The sequence below is a fragment of the Cupressus sempervirens genome, chromosome 4 (assembly GCF_028749045.1).
Source record: "Cupressus sempervirens isolate cs-2001-9-10 chromosome 4, ASM2874904v1, whole genome shotgun sequence".
Classification (NCBI taxonomy): domain Eukaryota; kingdom Viridiplantae; phylum Streptophyta; class Pinopsida; order Cupressales; family Cupressaceae; genus Cupressus; species Cupressus sempervirens.
In genome coordinates, this window is record NC_143121.1 from 825537248 (window position 1) to 825556962 (window position 19715).

Consider the following 19715-nt stretch of genomic DNA (forward strand, 5'->3'; position numbering starts at 1 on the left):
ATTCCTCCTTTATGGAAGAAAAAATGGCTAAGTGTCAGAAAATCCTCCTTAATGGAAGAAAAAATGGCAAGTGTTGGAAATATCTCCTTCATGGAAAAGAAATGGCTAATGTCTACGTGTCGAAAATTCCTCCTTCATGGAAGAAAAAATGGTTAAGTGTTGGAAATATCTCCATCATGGAAAAAAAAATGGTGAATGTCTAAGTGTAGGAAATTCCTCCTTTATGGAAAAAAAATGGTAAGAGTTGGAAGTATCCCCTTCATGAAAAACAAAAAGGCTAAATATTGAAAAATCCTCTTTCATGGAAGAAAAAATGGCTAAGTGTCAGAGATTCCTCCTTCATGGAAGAAAAATGGCTTAAGTGTTGGAAATTTCTCCATTGAAAAATGAAAATGGTTAAGTTTTGAAAATTTCTCATTCATGGAGTAAATTGCAAGGAGTAGATAAAATTTGATTAAATATCTTTCTAGAGAGACAAAGAATATGTAATTGATCTATATGTTTCATTTTGATTTTTTTTGCATGATTCTTATATTGCTTATTTCTATTTTGTAGGAGGAGAAAGCTCAAGTTCTAAAAATTCAAGAATGATGCTCAAGTCCCAAATTCTTGTTTTGACATAAAAGACATCCAAATACTGAGTGATCCGGTCCTAGACATTCAAAGTTCAATAATCAAAGTTCAAATTCAAAAATACAAGAACATGGTGATGGAAACTCAATATGAAGAAATTCTAAAGTAACATAATCATCACCAAGGGATTCCAATCCATTTGAGGAAGATAAATTTCCAAGCAAGTACATGGAAGACAAGAATGTTCAAGGAGATATTCTCAAAAAAGTCAGTCAAAGTCGGATCTTAGTTATAAAATGATGCAGTTGGAAAAGACTCGAGCTTACATGGCCTCCATGATCATTTCATGGCATCCAATTATCTTTGATGAAGAATCAAGGTCTCCAAGTCAAACTTCTATGCATTCAGAGACTAGAATCAAGAGTAATTTAGTCAAGGAAGACTAAGCATTTATCAGGTAATGGACATGCATAGTGGATATTTATTGGACTCCACTCTCTTTCTGTGCAAGCATGCATAGTGAGAATCTATTACCCCCAATGGGAGTGGACTTCTTATTATATTAATCTAGATTCCTTTTCTTTACCCTCACCCTAATTAGGGTTGATGTGGCATGATCTGGGCCATGGTTTATTGTGACCATTCAGACCATCTATTGTGATCGAGAACCTATATAAATGCCTCACTCCTCATTCATAAAGAGAGGACTTTCTGAGATTGTTGCTATGAGCTACTGAGATAATAGAGTTTTATTAGTGAAGCTTGGTGAATGCTTGATGTGTCTTGGTGTTTGCTTGTTCTCTTAAATTCCCTCATCTAGATTAAGTTAGTTTAGTTAAAGTGTTGTGATTGCAATAGAGAATATGATGGTGTATTGATGGATTTCTTTGGTTCATACTTTTGATGTTTTAGTGATTCTAAATCGTTGTGCAAAGCTAGCCTAAACCCCTTTCTTGAATATATTTCACTTCTATCTTTCATATACATTGTTCTTTATGGTGTATGTGGTGGTATGCAAATCTTTTGTATGACACTTGAAGATTGCATCAGTTCACACGTAGTTGTAGTATTTAACATGGCGAAAGGGAGCTCGGTGAATTAAGGAATTTGTCCACCAGAATACTATTTGTTGTCATCACATCCTTTAAAATTAGAATAAAATTCCTGAACCCTATTCTATTTCATTTCTACATATTTTGTGAAAACCCAAAAAAGTACTTCATTGCAAAAACTTTAGATAGCTCCCACATCCAGTATCGCTTGAAATGAATCTGAGTAAACATGTAAAGCCCCTTGTGATCATCAACAAATCACATCAACCGCCGAGCTTATCCATAGTCAAGACCTGACGTTAAAGGAACCTTGAACTTGTCATATGATCTTCTAGCAATCTTAGCATACACGAGACTTTATTCAAGAGAGGATGAGATATTTCGGTATTTTGTTCTACTGTTTGGTGGGTCATAAAACATGCATCAACACACACCTTGTACTTATAAAAATTTTACTTAAGTTGACCACGCAAAATTTACTACAGTTCTTTGTTATATTTTAGATTATTTCACATAGGAGCCATGTATGATAGGCTAAAAATTTGTGGGATTGTATTGATTGACATGCTATTTTTTTATAAAATTGTCAATATGATACTTAAGTTTATAAATAAACCATAAAAAAAATTTATAGATAATATTTTTAAAATATACTATATAAATTTATTTTACCAATTTGAAATATTAGTATGCAAAATATAAACTTAGAAACTTTCTTAAGTTGCATTCTAGAATTTAATTTTAATTTTTAGAACATATAATTTTAGAAACTTTGAGATACAAGATTTTTTTTAATATTATTAATTTATATGTATATTATATTGATTTTCAACAGTCAATGTTTATCTCAAAACATAAAATGAAAGGCATTAATATGACCAAACCATCATAGAAAAGCAAGATGACGAGCATGGGTGACTGTCAAATTCGGGAGATTGTCTTCAATCTTTGAAGGCAAAGAACATAGCCTAACACTAGCAAGATTTCCACTCTTTGTGTTGAAATTTGAATGAGCGGGCAATTAGAAGTAGTTATTTATTGTAAAAGTAAGTACTGGTAAACATTCTAGAACAGAAAATTCTCCACCAGACACACCATATTGGAAAAACCCTCCAACTGAAATATAAACCATAGACTAGTCTTCCCTCAAGAACCTTAAAAAACTTTTCAATACATTGTCACTGACCTACTAGGAAATAATTTTCCACAATCCATCAGATTGACATGCAAAACCTTTTGATTTACACTTGTGTATGTTTTGTTGTTTGATGTTTTTTGTTGTTTGATGTTTTGGATCACACTCAGTGGACCACTTTCCTCCCTCTGATAATGGACCACTGAGTATGATGTGGTACATCAAACAACAAAACATACGCAGTATAAGCCAGAAGCTTTTACATCTCATTCTAATTGACAATCAAAGTGAGATTGTAGAAAGATATACAACAAACACATTAATGGGTCTCGTGCTAAACAGGAGAATAGGAAGCAAATAATGGCAGACGCCAAATGAAACTAAGTCATGCTCCAGCAGATGCTTATAATATCTTCCAAGACAGAAAGAGAAATAAAGTATAACTCATCTAACTCACAATATAGAGATTACTCAACCCTTATTTCTTCTACTATCTTTACACCCTCATGTGGGCTGATCAGGTGACTGCAAGGCACGAGTCAGAGCAATCTGCAACATAGAAACGATCTCTTATTAAAAGTCCTAGTACTTCATCATTTTAAGGTCAAAACTTCAGCAGTCCATTCCTTGTGAACTACAGTCTGAACCCATTTTGAGAGATCAACTCCATCATCTTGAGAATGATAATGCACATGGACTATTCCAGTTAAAATCTGAGGCAGCATACATATCAGCCTTTTATGTTCTGCTCCGGTGGCTTGTATCCTGTCAATCTAGTTGATAACTGAGAAGAATTTACATGGAGAGCAAGCCCAAAATCAGAAATGTCCACATTACCATTTTTCCCAAAAGAATATTTCAGGATTTAATGTTTCCCATACGGAACCCTTAAAGATTTGTACTTGTGGATATTGGCAAGGCCTGAAGCAGGCTCCTAAAACCAAACTGATCCACAGTGTGAAGGTGTCTTTCTAAACCTTGATTCCCTGATTCAGATAAAATTTATCAAAATGGAAAAAACAGTAAATGATATAAAATACAAACTAGAAAGACCAATATTCAAGTTGAAAAGTAGTGATCAAACTTCTAAGCTGCCAGTTTAAAATTACATTAAAAAAGGAGAAGAAATAGACCTTAAAATGATCAAAATATTCATTTTGATAATACCTAAAGATCTTTTTGAAAAGGCCATGAAATAAGATGAAGCACCATGCTGCATTTTATCTGGCACAGATTCTGCTTCTGCATTGTGCTGTTCATTTATGCCTCGTACTTGAAGGAAATCACACATCATCATTTCAGCAGAGCACATGAATGAAATTTTCTTTATTACTTAAATGGTGTAAATTAACCAAATGTAAGGATGTCAAAATAAAATCAAACCAAAAAATTTCTGGAACTTATTTTGATGACCCTGCTAGGAAAAACAAAGGAAAAATATTGTAAGAAAATAAATTGGGATATTATATTTAAATATTTTAAAGGGGACTAAACTCAACAGAAGTGCATTACAATTCAACTAGAAAACATGCACATAAACATACCCATCATGCTGTCAACTAAAAGATGGCAAACTTCGACAGAGAAGTTACTAGTCCTAGCAGAAAGAAAGCAGAAATGAATTTGCACATATGCTTATTAGTAAAACCTCGAAAAACAAAAATAAAAGAATTAAAACAACTTCCACATTTCAGGGAAATATTCACTGTGTTCCCTGCAGGATATAATGATTCTCTTCCAAAAAAATCTTTGCTGGCTTAGGTACCAATTCATCGTGACAAAATTAGCCACCCACTCATCATGACAGAAGTAACAGCCCACTCATTGTGAAAGTCGTATATTTCCTTCAAATCTAGCTGGGGTATTGTATATTCTGCTCGTTTTCAATAACTTGGAAACCAACTTATTTGTCTGTTAATCTTTATTCCATTCAAATGGAAATGCACAGCTGCACACAAATGTGACAGAGAAAAATACAAATCAAGGACAAAGCAGTAGCTATAAGGATACACATGTGGCCTCTTGTGGTTCCTCAAGACATTTTATTTGTAATTCTCAAAAAATACAGAGTTTGAGAAACTATTTTAAAATACCCAACCACCACCACTTGACCATTATCATGCCATTAGAGTTATATATTATTAAATATGAGATGACAAAGTATAGTTCATTGTGAATAAAATATGAGATATACCAAATTATAATTTAGAACTTAAAAGTGATAACAATTGTTCATGACTCAAATTCATTATCCCTGTTTGCGAATTATTTTAAAGCCAATATAACATTTCAATAATATTTGGAAAAAGAAATACATTTTGGTTTTTGGATGACCAGGGACAACCGGAATTTGGGAGTTCAAGAAACCTCATGTATCAGCCAAAAATGCAGATATACAGCTAAACCATAAAATGTTAACAAACAAACCCAACATAATTGCAATTGTACAGACCAACTCCCTATTTATCGCCAGTCTTACCTTCTTGGCCTTGGCAAAGCCATTTTATTTTTATCATCATGTTTTTATTATGAAGCCTAAAGTTCATATATCATTCCAACTTGAAGAAGCTGGTCAGGTGGTACTCGCATTGTAGAAATCGCTGATCTGCAATTTGTCTGCAGAAATCCATACAAATCAATGATCCGTCCTTCAAGAAATCCCCTATTTTTGGAAGTTTTCAATGTGGTTTTCCCCAAAACATACACAGCCCTTACATTTCTCTCCCTCTCAAGCTGTTGTAACTCTTCCTGTGCAGCAGCAGAGTAGTTATTTTCTGCACCTGAATTTCTTTCATAATCATCCGAGCCATCCTCAACTTCTTGATTTTTTATGTACTCACTTATGCTTTCAATAACCTGGTTCAGAAATTCTTGTCCTTCCATGTTTGGGGCCATATCTCCATAACCATATTGAGCAAGGCATCTATATACACCCCTAGGCCCAAGTTTTCCTACTATAAATCTCTCTTCTAACAAAACTGTCGTTACTGGTACAACTCTTATGGTCAAAATAATGAGAATTTCATGAAGAGCACCCACATTCCTCACATAATGCCTCAGGATAGGTGGCAGTCCATAAATAAGGTCACTGCACAAGAAACATACTCCTGGAACACGAGTTCCCGCATCAGCAATAAGTGCAGGAAGGTCTTCTGAACTTATTTTTCTCTCTGTTAGATATTTATACTTGATCTGCCTGCCATAGTTCCAGGAGAACATTATAACCACAAAACATGCTGAAATTACAAAAGGCACCCAACCTCCCTGTGGAACTTTGTTGAGCACAGCTGAGAGATATACTCCTTCAATGAGACCAAAAACAATAAGGAATGGCAATATAAGTAGAAAGTGCATGTTCCAAACAAGTAGCATCACCAAGCTCACTAAGCACGTTGTAATGAACATGACTCCAATAACAGCAACTCCTGGATAATCCAATATCCAAAACATCATATAGCAAGAAATAGAGACAAATAGAAGCATACTAGCCAATGTTATAGACCTATTTAATGAGATAATAGCAAAAGCCTGGCGTTAAAGATAAATCTATTTATTCTTTACTCAGCAGGATGAAATAAACTGTGTCACTCAAATTCAATAAAAGTAGAGCAGAGTCTGAAAAATAATCCTTACCATAAGCATTTCCGATTTCTGGCCCCCCTTTAAATCCTACAAGAATAGCAAGACATATAACCATGAGAAGATAATTGACTTCTGGAGAGTAGATTCGTCCTTCCTTGTTTTGTGAGGTATGTACCAACTTCACCCGAGGAAAACAACCAAGACCCATGGATTGTTTTATAATTGAGAAACTAGCTGAAATCAATGCTTGACTAGCAACAATGGCTGCTAGAGTGGCAATAATAAACATTGGCCAGTACATTGGAGTAGGAACTGAGCTGTAGAATGCATTCTTCATGTCTCCTGGATGCTTGATCAGATAAGCTGTTTGCCCAGTGTATGTGATAACCAGAGCAGGGTATACCAAGCCAGAGTAAGCAATCTACAATTCAAAATCCAAAATTTCCATATCAGTGGAACTTAAATAATTTATAACAACTTATTTATAGGCGAGTTAGACATTTCTTTTATAATCAGTGAACTACCTGGATGGATCTCTTATTGAAGTGGCCCAAATCGGCAAACATAGCCTCCGCACCTGGTTTCAATAAGATATAAAAAGAAGATTTAATTTACTCTCGAGTCCTTGTTTAAAGATATTATTTCAAAACTCAAATTCTTTCCTTCATTTTTGGAGGAGAACAAAAGTATTTTAAGAATATAAATGAAGAAGTAAGTACAGACCTGTTATACACAGAACAACGCCTCCAAGCAGTATCCATCCATCTTTTTGTTGTTTCCGAAAGAAATAGTAAATATAGTAAGGGTTAAGTCCTTTGAATGCTGCTGGGTAATGTGTTGCAACATTGTATATGCCAAGAAAGGCATTGGCGATGAACCAAAGGATCATTACAGGGGAGAACAGAAAACTCACCCTACCAGTACCAAATCTTTGAAGAAGGAATAGTAACAGTAGGATTGCAGCTGACACACCCACAACAGCACCTGAACATCATGAATAAGTAAAATTTCTGACATTAATGACAAATTGAAGAATGTCTTACCAATCAGGACCTAGCATATTTAATCTCTTGAAGGAACCATACTAGGGGCACTTACATACAAGACAGGTTGGCGAACATGGTAGCAAAATACTAATTGATTGTTTTAAAATTACACAATAGAAGTCTAGATAAACTTGAGGAAAGCACAAGTTTGAGGTTAAACTACCAAAAAGTTTTGCTCAACTAGTAGAAAAGAGAATATTGAGCTTCCATACACACCGTGTAGATATATATTCACCACTATGATATCTAAAGTATCCCCGACCAGCCAGCTAACAAGAACTAGAATAATGGATTTGGATCAAACCTTGGCTCAGATTAGAGCTCTTTGACTGAATTCCTTGCACAGCTGACAGCACTGCACGATTGAAAATATTAAGAAATTTTAGAAAACAAATGCATGTGGTGGACCGGTACATCTTGACATTTGGGAAAAAATTAACGGAAGAAAATATATTCTCGACTAATAGCTCTGGATTACAGACCTGAAATTGCAGGAGTCAATGCTCCATCTCCAATTACCATACAGGTTCCTACCATGACAACTATGAGAAGAGCCTTCTGAAATGTTGCACTGCTTTCAAGCATTTGCCTTGTTCTAGAGTTGAAATTGTTCCCATGATTTTGACTAAAATACTTCAAGTTGACATCTGATTGAAGGCGCTTGAATTGGTTACCAACCTTTTGGCCAACATTAACATGCCGACATAGCAATGAATAGAGTGCAAATGTACCTCCTGAAAGCAATGAAATACTACAGAAGATGATAAAGAATGCCTCTACTAGAACCCTAATCAAGTATTATACAAGTTAAAGAAGAATGCCAACATAAACTTATGTGTGCCTCTAATATAACCTAACCAAGTATTATACAAGAAAGGTTAACATATGCTTACCTTCTCCATGATCGTCAGCTCTAATGACGATGAAGACATACTTAACAAGAGCAATCATTGTTAGCGTCCAGAATACCATGCTAAGAATACCCAACAAATCTCTCTCTTCAGCATTCTTAATATTTATAGAAGAAAATGTATAAAGTGGAGATGTCCCAAGATCTCCATACACAACTCCAAGTGTCTGGTAAGCTAGCACAAGTGTTTCGGACTTTCCAAATATCTGCATAACATTTTCCACATTCTTAAAGAAACTTCATAATACTGAATCAACATGAATGACAATGTAATACCATGCAAAACTGTTTACCTGGGGTTTGAGAAGGGGCGCCAAATATGCCTCTGAAAATGTTTTATTCATTCGCTTTGGCTTGGGTGGCTCATCATTTGGGTGCTCAAATTTATCATCCTGCACCACAATTGACTCCATTACAGTATCATTTTCTGTACTGTGATCCATACTCTCCATCGCAAACCCTGCTATTGGCGGATATGGATCTCTCGCCACCAACTGGAAATGCGCCTAATTGTGACTTTTATTTGAAATCTGTTAACTTATTATAGATCAAAAAACAAACTTACCAAATTAAGGTAGGAACACATACAGCAAACAAACAAATCTCCTTTAACCAAAGGAAACTTCAGAGCATTTAGAAATAGCAAAGATTTCAGATCTCACACTCCCAACCCAGCCAACTGAGTTTCTATTTACAGCCAAGAATCATGCAGATTAAATCACTCACCGACTCAAAGGTCTTTGTCCCCACGACTGAATACCCGTCAACCTGGCCACTGCACCATGATTGATCAGATGGCCATAATTAAACCAGAGAAGATCATACCATAAGTACAGAAGCCAAAAACAAACACAGCTTACCAAAGGCTATTTATAAGCTGACAACAATTCCTGTCTTGCAGCCACGATCTGGGCCGTAAAATCTCTTGAACATTAATGGAAAAACAGGCCAAGTCAATCTGATTCGTCCTCGCTAAACTTGAAATTCAAAGCTGGGTGGTTGCATGTAATTGTAAATTGTCTATAAATGGCTCCCAGTTTATAATGTGCGCATTCAAGGTAATCTTATACAGTAATAAAACGTGTCACAGGCGCGTATTTGCAAAAAAATCTGTTGTAAAAAACCAAAAAACTTATTTTTATAAGAAGAAGACTCAAAACGGAAAAATCGGATATTTTGTGAAATTGAACTTGATTTTGGTCCTGGTGAGAGCCGAGAAGAGGGAAAAGGGCTCAGGCTTCTCGTGAGTTTTAACAACTTCTCGTGAACATGAGCGATGTTAGTTTCTAAAAACGCGTAGCTTCTTTCTACGCCGTCTTTATTAGAGTGTGTTTTTTTAAGTCCAGCCTATTTATAGGCTGAGACTTATGTTTTCACCTGATTTTAAGCTATTAGTTTGTCTTAAAATCTGTGCCTTTGCAAAATATTAAACATGATTTCCAATGTTTGAAGTGTCTTTATTTTTTTTAATTTCTTGAAAAATATTTCTTTTTTTTATTGGTTGACCTTATTTTTGCTAAGGATTTAATTAATTTTTCATTCTGAAAATTACAAAAAAATTGTCTAATCAACTAAAAGTTTTTAAAAAAAAAGTAAATTTAAGTCTCCATATCTCTAGACTTTCTCTTTATATATTATATGCTATATAATATATATATCTAGTAGTATGGAGAAAGGAAAGGACTAAGAATTAAATTATAAAATTTATTATAGAAGTTAATTAAATTTTATAAATGTTCTTAAATTTTAAAATATATATATATAATCCTTAATCTCCTTCATTAATTATAATTTTAAAATGAGATTTAAGTTTAACATTCAAATTAGTTTTACAAGTAAATTTAGAGTTTAGTATGGGAATTCAATTAAGATTAGATTTATTATTACGTTAGGTTAGGGTCAATAATAGAATTGCATTTAGAGAATATTTACCTTTTTAATGTTTATATTGAAAAAAAAGTTTGAGTAATTTTTTATTTTAGTAGATAGTAATGAAATACATATTATTTAAATAGATTGATAGTAAATACGCTAGAATAAATTCATAAATTATGAAGAAAATTTGAAGTCATCATATAAATGAAATTATTTAAGTCAATTGATTTAAAATAATATTGTACCTATTGATTTAAAATAAAAAATATATGTTCAAACAACACTTTCCTCTAATTTTCTCTAATTTTCTATTTCATTATTCATTTTAATTTTCTTCTTATAATTATTTACAATCATTTACTTATGCCAATGTTTGTTCAATCTATTCAAACAATATTTATTTTTTTACTATTAGGCTGGACTCTTGTTGTAACACAGCTCTTGTTTTTTTTGGAAAGATTTTTTGATTTGTACAGTTTATTTCCGTCAACTTTCTTTGGGTTTAGGCATTAAAGATTTCTTTATAAGCCTTTTTGTACTTTTCGTTGAATGTGTGGAGTCGTTGTTTTATATTTTAATTGATTTGGTATAGAAATAATAATGCTAATATTTATATAGATTTAATTTTAAGATAGATATGTATTTATTTAAGTGTACAAAAGGATAATATGTGAAAGTAATTTAAACTTTTACTTTTATTCAAATATAGATAAAATTAGTGTGTGGGTATCTAGTGGTGATGAATAGTCAATAAAAAGTGTAATTAGACAGGTAGGGAAAATGTGTGGCAAGGTTCCATTTGAAAGAGGGAAATAATGAAAGCCATTTAACCGGTGAATTATTGACCAACAATTTGATTATAAGGGGTATAGAGATCAATAAGTGGTCATGTAATTGAGAAATTAAAAAATTTCTCAATTGAGCAAAAGTTTAAGTATTTTGGTAGCCATAGGAGAAGGTTAGGAAAAGGTGTTGCATTCAATTAGATTGTTTGGTCAATTATAAAATATTTATATTGTAACAAGGATGTGTTGATTGAGAGGTTATTTGAAAGAGATGATTTAATCCATTCACCAAATGTATGTAGAAGTAGTCATATAATTGAATAATTTACAAGTTTGTTTACTAAACATATTTGTCAATTTAGCAAATGTTCATGTTTTTATATATAGTTTGAGAATACTTGGGGTATATTTATGTTGGATGTGTTTTAAATATGTTTACTTGATTAATTAATATTAATATTTTAGCAAGAAGTTCTCGATTTAGGGGGTCAATTTGAAAGGTGAAGATAGAGGGAATAAATATATTCTAATATGCTAAATTGCATAGCAAAGTCAAAGAAGTGAAAATGCAAGTTGATGTTTACTTTCTCTAACATTTCAAATTTGTCATTTGTTTAAAGCCACAAAAAGGTTGGGTATGACAAGTTTCTTTGTAGGCATGTTTGAAAATATTTAGTAGCATTTTATAGAGGTGTTTTTGGTGAAATTAGTAAGTTTTTTGTGTTGCAAAACAACATTTTTTATTTGAATTGGAAAGTAAAGCAGAGTGTAGAAACAATATGAAGTTTAAGCATTTAGGGTATTATCATCTTTATGGTTTAAAATGTATAGGTGATGAAATAGGTGATACATTGTGAGTTTAACAACAAAAAGAGAATATACATGAATATAATTATCACATAATGGCTTGAACACCCACAAAGATAGGACAATCCAAATTACCATAAAATATAGTATTTTTATTAAAGGGAAAATTATGATATTAATGTTTTGTTACATAGGCTTAGAGATGATGAAGATGTCCTAAACCTAGATGAGTGGATTTTTTCTTTGTTCAACTATTTCTTGGGGGGTCAAATTACCTATATTAGATAGGTTTGATTAGTGAATATTTGAATGAGACGATCAATCAATTCCCCTTGAATAAGTTAGTTTACATGCCCACATATTTAGTGTATTCTCTGGCTTGTACACAATATTGGGCAGGCTTGAATTATGTTCAAGAATTTGAAGAAGATATCCAAATATATGGCTTTTTTGAAATCCTTTAATTGCAAAATGGCTAACCAAATTACTAAGAGAGTCAATGATGCATTTACAATAAAGTTGGTAAGAGAAATGAAGGGTCATCCAAAATAAAAATAAAATCTTGTGAGGTTTTTGTTGTGTTACAAATTTATGGCAGTGTCTAATTATGATTTGAAATATTTACTCAAAATCTAAGTTTTTGATGACTTCCCTTTGACATTGCCCAATGATATTGAGGACAAGATTATTATTGTTGAATTATATAAACAAATATGTCTAGTGAATAAAAGGTGTAGTGAATAAAATGTACATGGTGAAAAGGGAAATATAGGTATCCAACTTCTAAATCAATTAGGAATGTACAAATGCAAAACAAACTCTAATGCATTGAATATGCTTATACAAATAAATCTATAAGAAGGATAGTTTAAAAAAAATCAGGTTGCACTTTGATCCAAAAGACTTTGTAAAAAGTACTCTATTTTTGGGATGTTCTAACCATCATGTCTCATAGCTAGAAAAACTTCTAGGCATATTGCTAGGATGAACTTGAATTTAGGAAGATGAGTTTTTCAAGAATGATGGTAAAAAAATTAGTTTATTAATGCCTCTCAATTGATGTAAGTGGTATTATAGATGACAAGTTTGATATAGTTGATCTTGTATATAGTAAATAGATCCAAACATAACCATTGTAATTGTTTTATTGGAATGCACCAAACAAAGATAATTTGAATACTTAAACAAAGGTGGTTAACAAGAGAACTCAAAAGTGGGTGATGAGGAAGAAGAAAGGAAACTATGAAAAGTATCCATATCCAAAAATAAACAAACCCTTAGAAGATAGTGGCCTTGTAAAAAAAAATGTTTGGTACAATGACTAGTTTGGTAATCCTTGTTTCAAGAAAACCAAAATAAAGCAAGAAATGGGAGAATAATGACAAACATTTAACAAAAATCTTTGAGATCTAGATTCAAGGGACATAATACATGGAAAGTATGAATGTTGATTTTCATTTTTTGTAGAGAATATTCACACCCTTCCAGTGAAGAAAGCCTAATTTTTTTTACTTCCAATGCAAACCAAAGTTGTTGTGGAATGTTAGCTCTTGGATATAGAGGTAATATTTTCAACATGTGTGTTACAATCTCTCAAATATATCCAAATTTGGTAATTTTTTTACTTACCCTTCATGTTTAAGAAAAAAAAATCTAGACAAGAGAAAGAGATATAAGACAATCATGGATACTGACATAGATACAATGGTTAAATTATTGCAATTGAAAGCTCTGAACCAAAGAAAGAAAGAAGAATGTCTAGAATAAAATTTGACCTAATTTTTGGGCATGCATTATTGGGAATTATTGATCTTATCAAAGAAGAGGACGAAATCCAAATCACATGTCTAAACTTTAGGTTGTAAAAGGTAGATATGGGTTCATTGCGTATTGATGACAATATTTATCATGCAAATTTTGTTTAAGTTCATTATAAAAGAAAAATTAAACTAGTGGTTAAAACAAATTCAATGATGCAAACATAGTTAAACTATTTAACTTTGGTTATTCACTCCATGGTGAAGATGATTTATAAGGTCAAAATGAAAGCTATGAGTGTTCTTATTGTAGGGTTTGAACCTTTAAAAAAAAAAGAATTGAAAAGGTTTCAAGTTGTGACCTTGGCAATGGATGATTTAATTAGGGAACTTATAATTGATTTGATGGTGGGAATTAATGACTTTATAAGAGCATAATAACTAATTTAAAAGAAAAGAAAGGTATGAAATAAAAATTATATAGAAAATGTGAAAAAGGTGAGAAAAAGTGATGATTTTACATGAAACATGCATATTGGCCTTTTGCATAATGATACAATAATGAACAATAAGGATGACAATTGTAAAAATATGAAAAAGGTCACATTAAAGGACTCATTTCCCCAATTCATATGGCACATTATAATAAAAAACCACCTCAAGACAAATATGGTTAACACCGCTAGAAAGATGACAATGCAATACATGTAATTGAGAGGGTTTTCTTTTTTTGTCACTTTGAATTGAGAAATAGAGGAATTATACTAATATGCCAAACACTAAATAAGAGTTAATCTAATCTAATCTATTTGATAAAATTGGCATAAAGTGGAATGGAGAATAATTTGATTGCACCTAGAAATGAGAAAGGAGAAGCGAGTTTTCATATTTGAATACTCAATTGTCAAAATCTTAGAAAGACTTGTAAGTATACATCTAGGACATGAAGACTATAATCTATATTTCTACCAAATTTGAGCTAGAAATACAAGATACAAAGTAGGAAATTTCTCCATATCTAAGGATAGAATAGGAACTCATTTTGTACCTGGAAATTTTGGGTAAAAATTTCAAGGGCCCTCGATTGTATTTGGTCTTTTTTATTCTCATATGATGGATCCATATCATAATATTACACGTATTTAAAAATGGGGAAGAAGGTTGGGAGAATGGATTTTCATTAGTCAACCCCCTATTTAGGAGTCACCCTATTGGTGTTTGAAAACACTGGAGGGTTTTCAATTATCCCACTGAGAAACTGACATATCTAGGGGCAGCTAACTCCCATTTTCAACATGCCATTTCTGACAATAGGCCAACTATAAGGCATGACCCTTCTTCTACTTCAGGCTCTGCTAAACCTAGGCGAGTAGACCTCAGATTCAAATGATACCGTACCAGTGCAAAAACATATCCCTGAATCTATTAAGCAGAAGGAAACCCTTATTTCTCCTAATGGTTTATGAAAAGACATCGACCTACATTAGCTAAATGCAGATCTATGAATCTCAGAAGCTGAGTAAGTCCCTCAACATAAAATGGAAAGAACATTTGATTAATAATGTTGATTTCAACAAACCCTCAGATATGTAGCAGTAAGACCTAATGATCCTATAATTGATCAGTGTCTTAACCATTAGGCAGATCCATGAATCACAAACATACATATGAATATATGAAACATATGTGTATCTTCATATATCTGATCTATCTATTCAACTTGTGAATAGACATCTATGTTCAGTTTAAATCTCATTCTTACCTGATATCCTCCTCAATAAATCTATAACCCTGTTGATTTCTATGAAGCATTTACACAATTCCTTGAATCATTAGCAACAATGAAACAACATATAGCCTTAAGGGACTGCAACTATGACTTAGGCTCTTTGTTCAAAGGTCATAAAACATTACAACTCACTGAGAATGGAGACAAGATTCAACTGAAATTCAATCATTTGCTACTCTTTGTATTATTTCCTTGAAATTATATAGTCATATGCATGAAATGAAAAACATGAAACAACCTAACAAATCTACACTATCTGTGTTAATCTTCCTAAAGTTGTTCATACAAGAGAGAAAGTGCTGAAAGAATGTGGTTTCACAGTATGGGAACACATCAAAACTAGATCCAAAACTTGGTATCTCAATAGTGACTAGTTTTTCTCCAAAAACTGGAACCAACTGGTTTCTCAGTGACAAAAACTAGAACCCTTACAATGGATCAAAGAAAGAAAGATATAGACAAGAAAGAATTCCCAGATCTGTTATGCAACTACCACCTGTCCACTTGAAATTCAATCTCTTGCAACTGAAAAACCTCTCTCTTCTCTCTACCATTTTGATCTAATTTGATTTCATCATTACCTTGCAACAAACTTGAAGATATCTTTGCTTAATGATGAACATCATTCTGCAATTTAAATATATAAAAACCTTATGAAATTGCTAGTGAAATTGAGCTTCTACTGAGTGAATATAGTCATAATTCAACCCAAACTACATTTTCACCATATTTCAACCATATTCAAATCATCACCATGTTATAAAACCAATTCTGAACTTCCTGGCCTGAATACAGTTGCAACTTAGGGAACCTAAGAGAAAACCTTGCATAGCTCGAACAGACTGCTACCTGTGCAAAAACTAACTGCAGAATCGAAAAATTTAGATTCTCATGATTCCAACGATATATAACATTGCCTATTTTGCCTCTCGGAATCCCATTAAACCTCAGCTTGAAAAATCACTCCCTCTGCTAGAAAAGTCTGATATGCAACTCAAGATTTTAAAATTTCAAAAATTTAAAAAATCTCTAATGTTCAGAATATATTAAAACCCTTTTTGAATTTAAAATTTGTGACGTATATCCTTAACAAAAATAATAATAAAAATATTATTATTTTTTATCCTTCAATATTGCCATTACCCTATACTCCGGGTCAACCCATGTTTGACCAACTGCCACGTGGTAGTCTCCAATTGGTTGCTCGATCTGCCATGTCATCACATACGGGACCCACTGCATGTGCTGCTTGCCCTCTTTCCCGCATGCACAATCAGCAGCTGCCACGTCGCATGTGAAAATGCGCCATCGTGACATGTGTCCTTGTGCCACGTCATCATGCACTTTGGAATGCCACATCACCTTGCTAACTAGACCCGACACATCATCCCCGACACGTCATCTCTGAGCAGGGCCCACCTACCACATGTCCAAATTCTGCAATCTCGCATTATTTAATTACCTCGCAACTTTTTAGTGCGGGAATGCGGAATCCACCAGATGCGCCACATGGCGACATCCTATGCGTTGGTCTCCACATCAGCGCATTTATTTGTTTGCATAAAATTCTCCCTACTAACCGCTAGCTGTCTTCATGTCCCTACTGGCCACCAACGGACCCCAGACATAAGGATTGGGCGCACCAAAAGGACACACGTCCTATCTTTCTCGGTTGGCAAGTATTTAATGATCTGAAAGTAGCAAAACGAGATGAATATGGGATTAAAATTTAACCCTTTTCTTTTTCAAAAAATGCAGATCTCTCTTGCTCAGTGTTTTTGACGTTGGTCATGGTGTTTCTGAGGAGGCTACATGCTAAAACTTCTTTGAATGCTGAGCCTCCTTCAATCACAGACTGCTCCCTTCTTTGATGTATACACCTGTTCATTTCAACTGCAGATTCTTCTCCATTCATGCGCTGATTCCATTGTTCATATTGGGCGCCTCTACTTTGGCTGCGTGTGTTCATCTTTGCTAGGCGTGAGATCTTTGTAATACCGTTGCCTTCTCCTTTGCATCGTAAACTCCTTCATTACTGAGGCTTTGACCTTCTTTATTTGCTAATGCTCCTGTTCCATATGCCCCACGATATTGAGGGAATATCAACCACGATTCAACCCGTCAATGCCATACAAGGAGTTCACATCACATACAATCGCAGGCCTCTTCCTTGGTGACTAATTCCTTGCTCTCAATGCCACAATACTTGGAACCGATGACTTTTCAAACAATCAATTGAATTCTACGCTAAACCCAAGGCAGTGTTCTTCTGCTAAATGCGCTACGATGAAGGCTAAATTTTCAATAATGAGTGCGTGGGTAATTTCCTTTTAACTCTACCTCCTGTTTAGCGGTAGGGTCTGCTACTTCAGCGTGAGATTCTCTGTTAAAATAGGGCATTTTCTTTTTGTTTTGACTGCATATTCTTTGTTCATTGCCCACGTGGACCCTTTAACATTAGCGTGAGATCTTCTTTCTATGCAATGCACTAGGTTTGCCTTTTTAATCATTGGCGCTGACTTTTTTAACATTGCGTGGACATTTTCCTTTATGCTGCGGCTTGGTGTGAAGCTTTTATCTGCTTCAATGGTGTGGTCTTGCTTGACTACCAACTTCTCTGTAACCTGCATTCTCATGGCGGCTACCTTTAACACATGGCGTTGAATACTCCTCTTTTTGCCGATGCCTCTTGGCTTCCCTGTTTTCTTTGGCATCTGCTATGCGTGGGAATGTATGTGTTTTAGTTGGCGGCTTAATCTTTCCTTTTTGTACAAGTTTGACCTGTTGATACCCTCATATATTCGAACCTGGTTACATAGACATATATGCCTTCTTCATTAGGTTGCTTGACACTAATGACCACTCCTATACATACAATAAGAAAAGAAGATTGAATCCACATTGCCAACGCAGTTTTAATGTATCTTCATATTATTTGTTGTTATGAAAATCGATGGAAGATTACTAATTGGTGAATATAGTGATGACAAATATTCCAAGCATCTTAAAAATATGACTCTGATTCTTGCTTGAAAAATCTTCATAATTATGTTCACAGATAGAAACATCAACATTGAAAGAACAATTACATCTTTAAAAAAAAACATCTTCCTTTCCCATATCTAATTAGTCTGATGTAGTTAGTCGGGCCCCAAAGTGGGTCCGGCTAAAAAAAAATCGTTTTTGAATGACTGAACTAAAAAATTGATCCATTAACCATCTCATACTGATTAAACTCGAATTCGATCACCGAACCATCAGTTGAAACTCATTTTACCATTAATCTGCAACTTGTCACTTTTGCATCAGGGGGTCCTTTGACTGGCCTTTAAAACTGATCCTAACACCTGACCAGGCTCCGAAAACTGGCACACTAACTCTTTGTTCCACATACTTTCACACTGTCAGATCTCGTCTTAAGAAGAATTCCTAGTCAAAAGATATTTGCTGTCAAAGTTGCCTTCTCAGAATTACCTGCAAGTAAATAAGTCAGAAAACAACAAACTATGTTCGGATTTGGCTTTGAAAATTGGGCAAATTGACACTTGGAAAGACAAAAACTAGGACGTTGGTTCTCTGTCATGAGAACATTATGGATATGTGATTTGGGCTCATGATGAATAACTGGGCGCAAATGGCGAACGGTCAAAGTGAGCTACTTAGAATTTGCAAATTAAAAGCATTGACAGAAAACATTTTTTGCAAATGGAATTGACCTGGAAAAGTGTGCAGACGGATTCGTCCAAATGTGTAAACTGACACACTTAAAATATTTTCAGAGGACAACACAATGTTGCAATCCATTCAATCCAACCAATCACGAATCAGGAGATATAACATCACGAACAGGGGTCCTGACAAATCTGCAAATGCTGACACTAGTAAAAAGATAGAAATTGCATTTGGAATTGCATTTGAAAACTGATCAAATGGATTCGTCATGAGATGAAACTTGAAACATGACAAGTCTCTGACATCTACAATGCAACACAAAAGGAATTTTGACATTTTGGTCAACTGGTCAAAAGTTATAGCACGTCAAACAGGGCTTCCCATAATTATGTGCAATATGCAAATGCATGAAAATAGTAACTGACCAACTTTGAGGGATTCAAAACTTAGTCAAACGGACTCGAAACAACTCAAAATTTGAAACATAGGTTCTCAGATATGGACACTAGGCATTCCCAAAGCAACAACTCGCAAAACATTTCTTGGGTGCAATATATTAAATTGCAAACACAACCTCCTGTCGCTGTTTGACACAGGTGAAAATGCAAATTTAACAATTGCTCAAAACGGGATCTTACAAAATAGCTCGAAAAGGAAATTTAACTTCATGGAACACTTAGATAGGCTGAATGGAAGGTGCTAGAAGCATTGAACACCTCTTAGAGCTCAAAG

At 33.9% G+C, this 19715-nt stretch overlaps 1 protein-coding gene across 1 annotated transcript; it reads right to left on the bottom strand.

Annotated features, from left to right (window-relative positions):
• Positions 1 to 4996: 4996 nt before the first annotated feature.
• LOC149563929 (potassium transporter 6-like) lies at positions 4997 to 9621 on the bottom strand. The gene is made up of 10 exons (XM_089824091.1): positions 9159 to 9621; positions 9025 to 9073; positions 8592 to 8835; positions 8282 to 8504; positions 7871 to 8122; positions 7693 to 7743; positions 7066 to 7326; positions 6867 to 6919; positions 6394 to 6763; positions 4997 to 6185 (listed from the first exon to the last, which is right to left on the bottom strand). Exons 3-10 carry the CDS (start codon positions 8748 to 8750, stop codon positions 5296 to 5298), a joined length of 2259 nt encoding a protein of 752 aa, XP_089680217.1. The 5' UTR covers positions 8751 to 8835; positions 9025 to 9073; positions 9159 to 9621; the 3' UTR covers positions 4997 to 5295.
• Positions 9622 to 19715: the final 10094 nt, after the last annotated feature.

What these genes read in the sequence shown, in the direction of transcription:
- LOC149563929 (XM_089824091.1), bottom strand. Translation starts at nt 8,750, where the DNA reads ATGGAGAGTATGGATCACAGTACAGAAAATGATACTGTAATGGAGTCA. An exon ending in CGCCCCTTCTCAAACCCCAG is followed by an intron (nt 8,505 to 8,591) that starts GTAAACAGTTTT and finishes AATGTTATGCAG; the next exon opens with ATATTTGGAAAGTCCGAAAC. An exon ending in ATTGACTCCTGCAATTTCAG is followed by an intron (nt 7,744 to 7,870) that starts GTCTGTAATCCA and finishes TCAATCGTGCAG; the next exon opens with TGCTGTCAGCTGTGCAAGGA.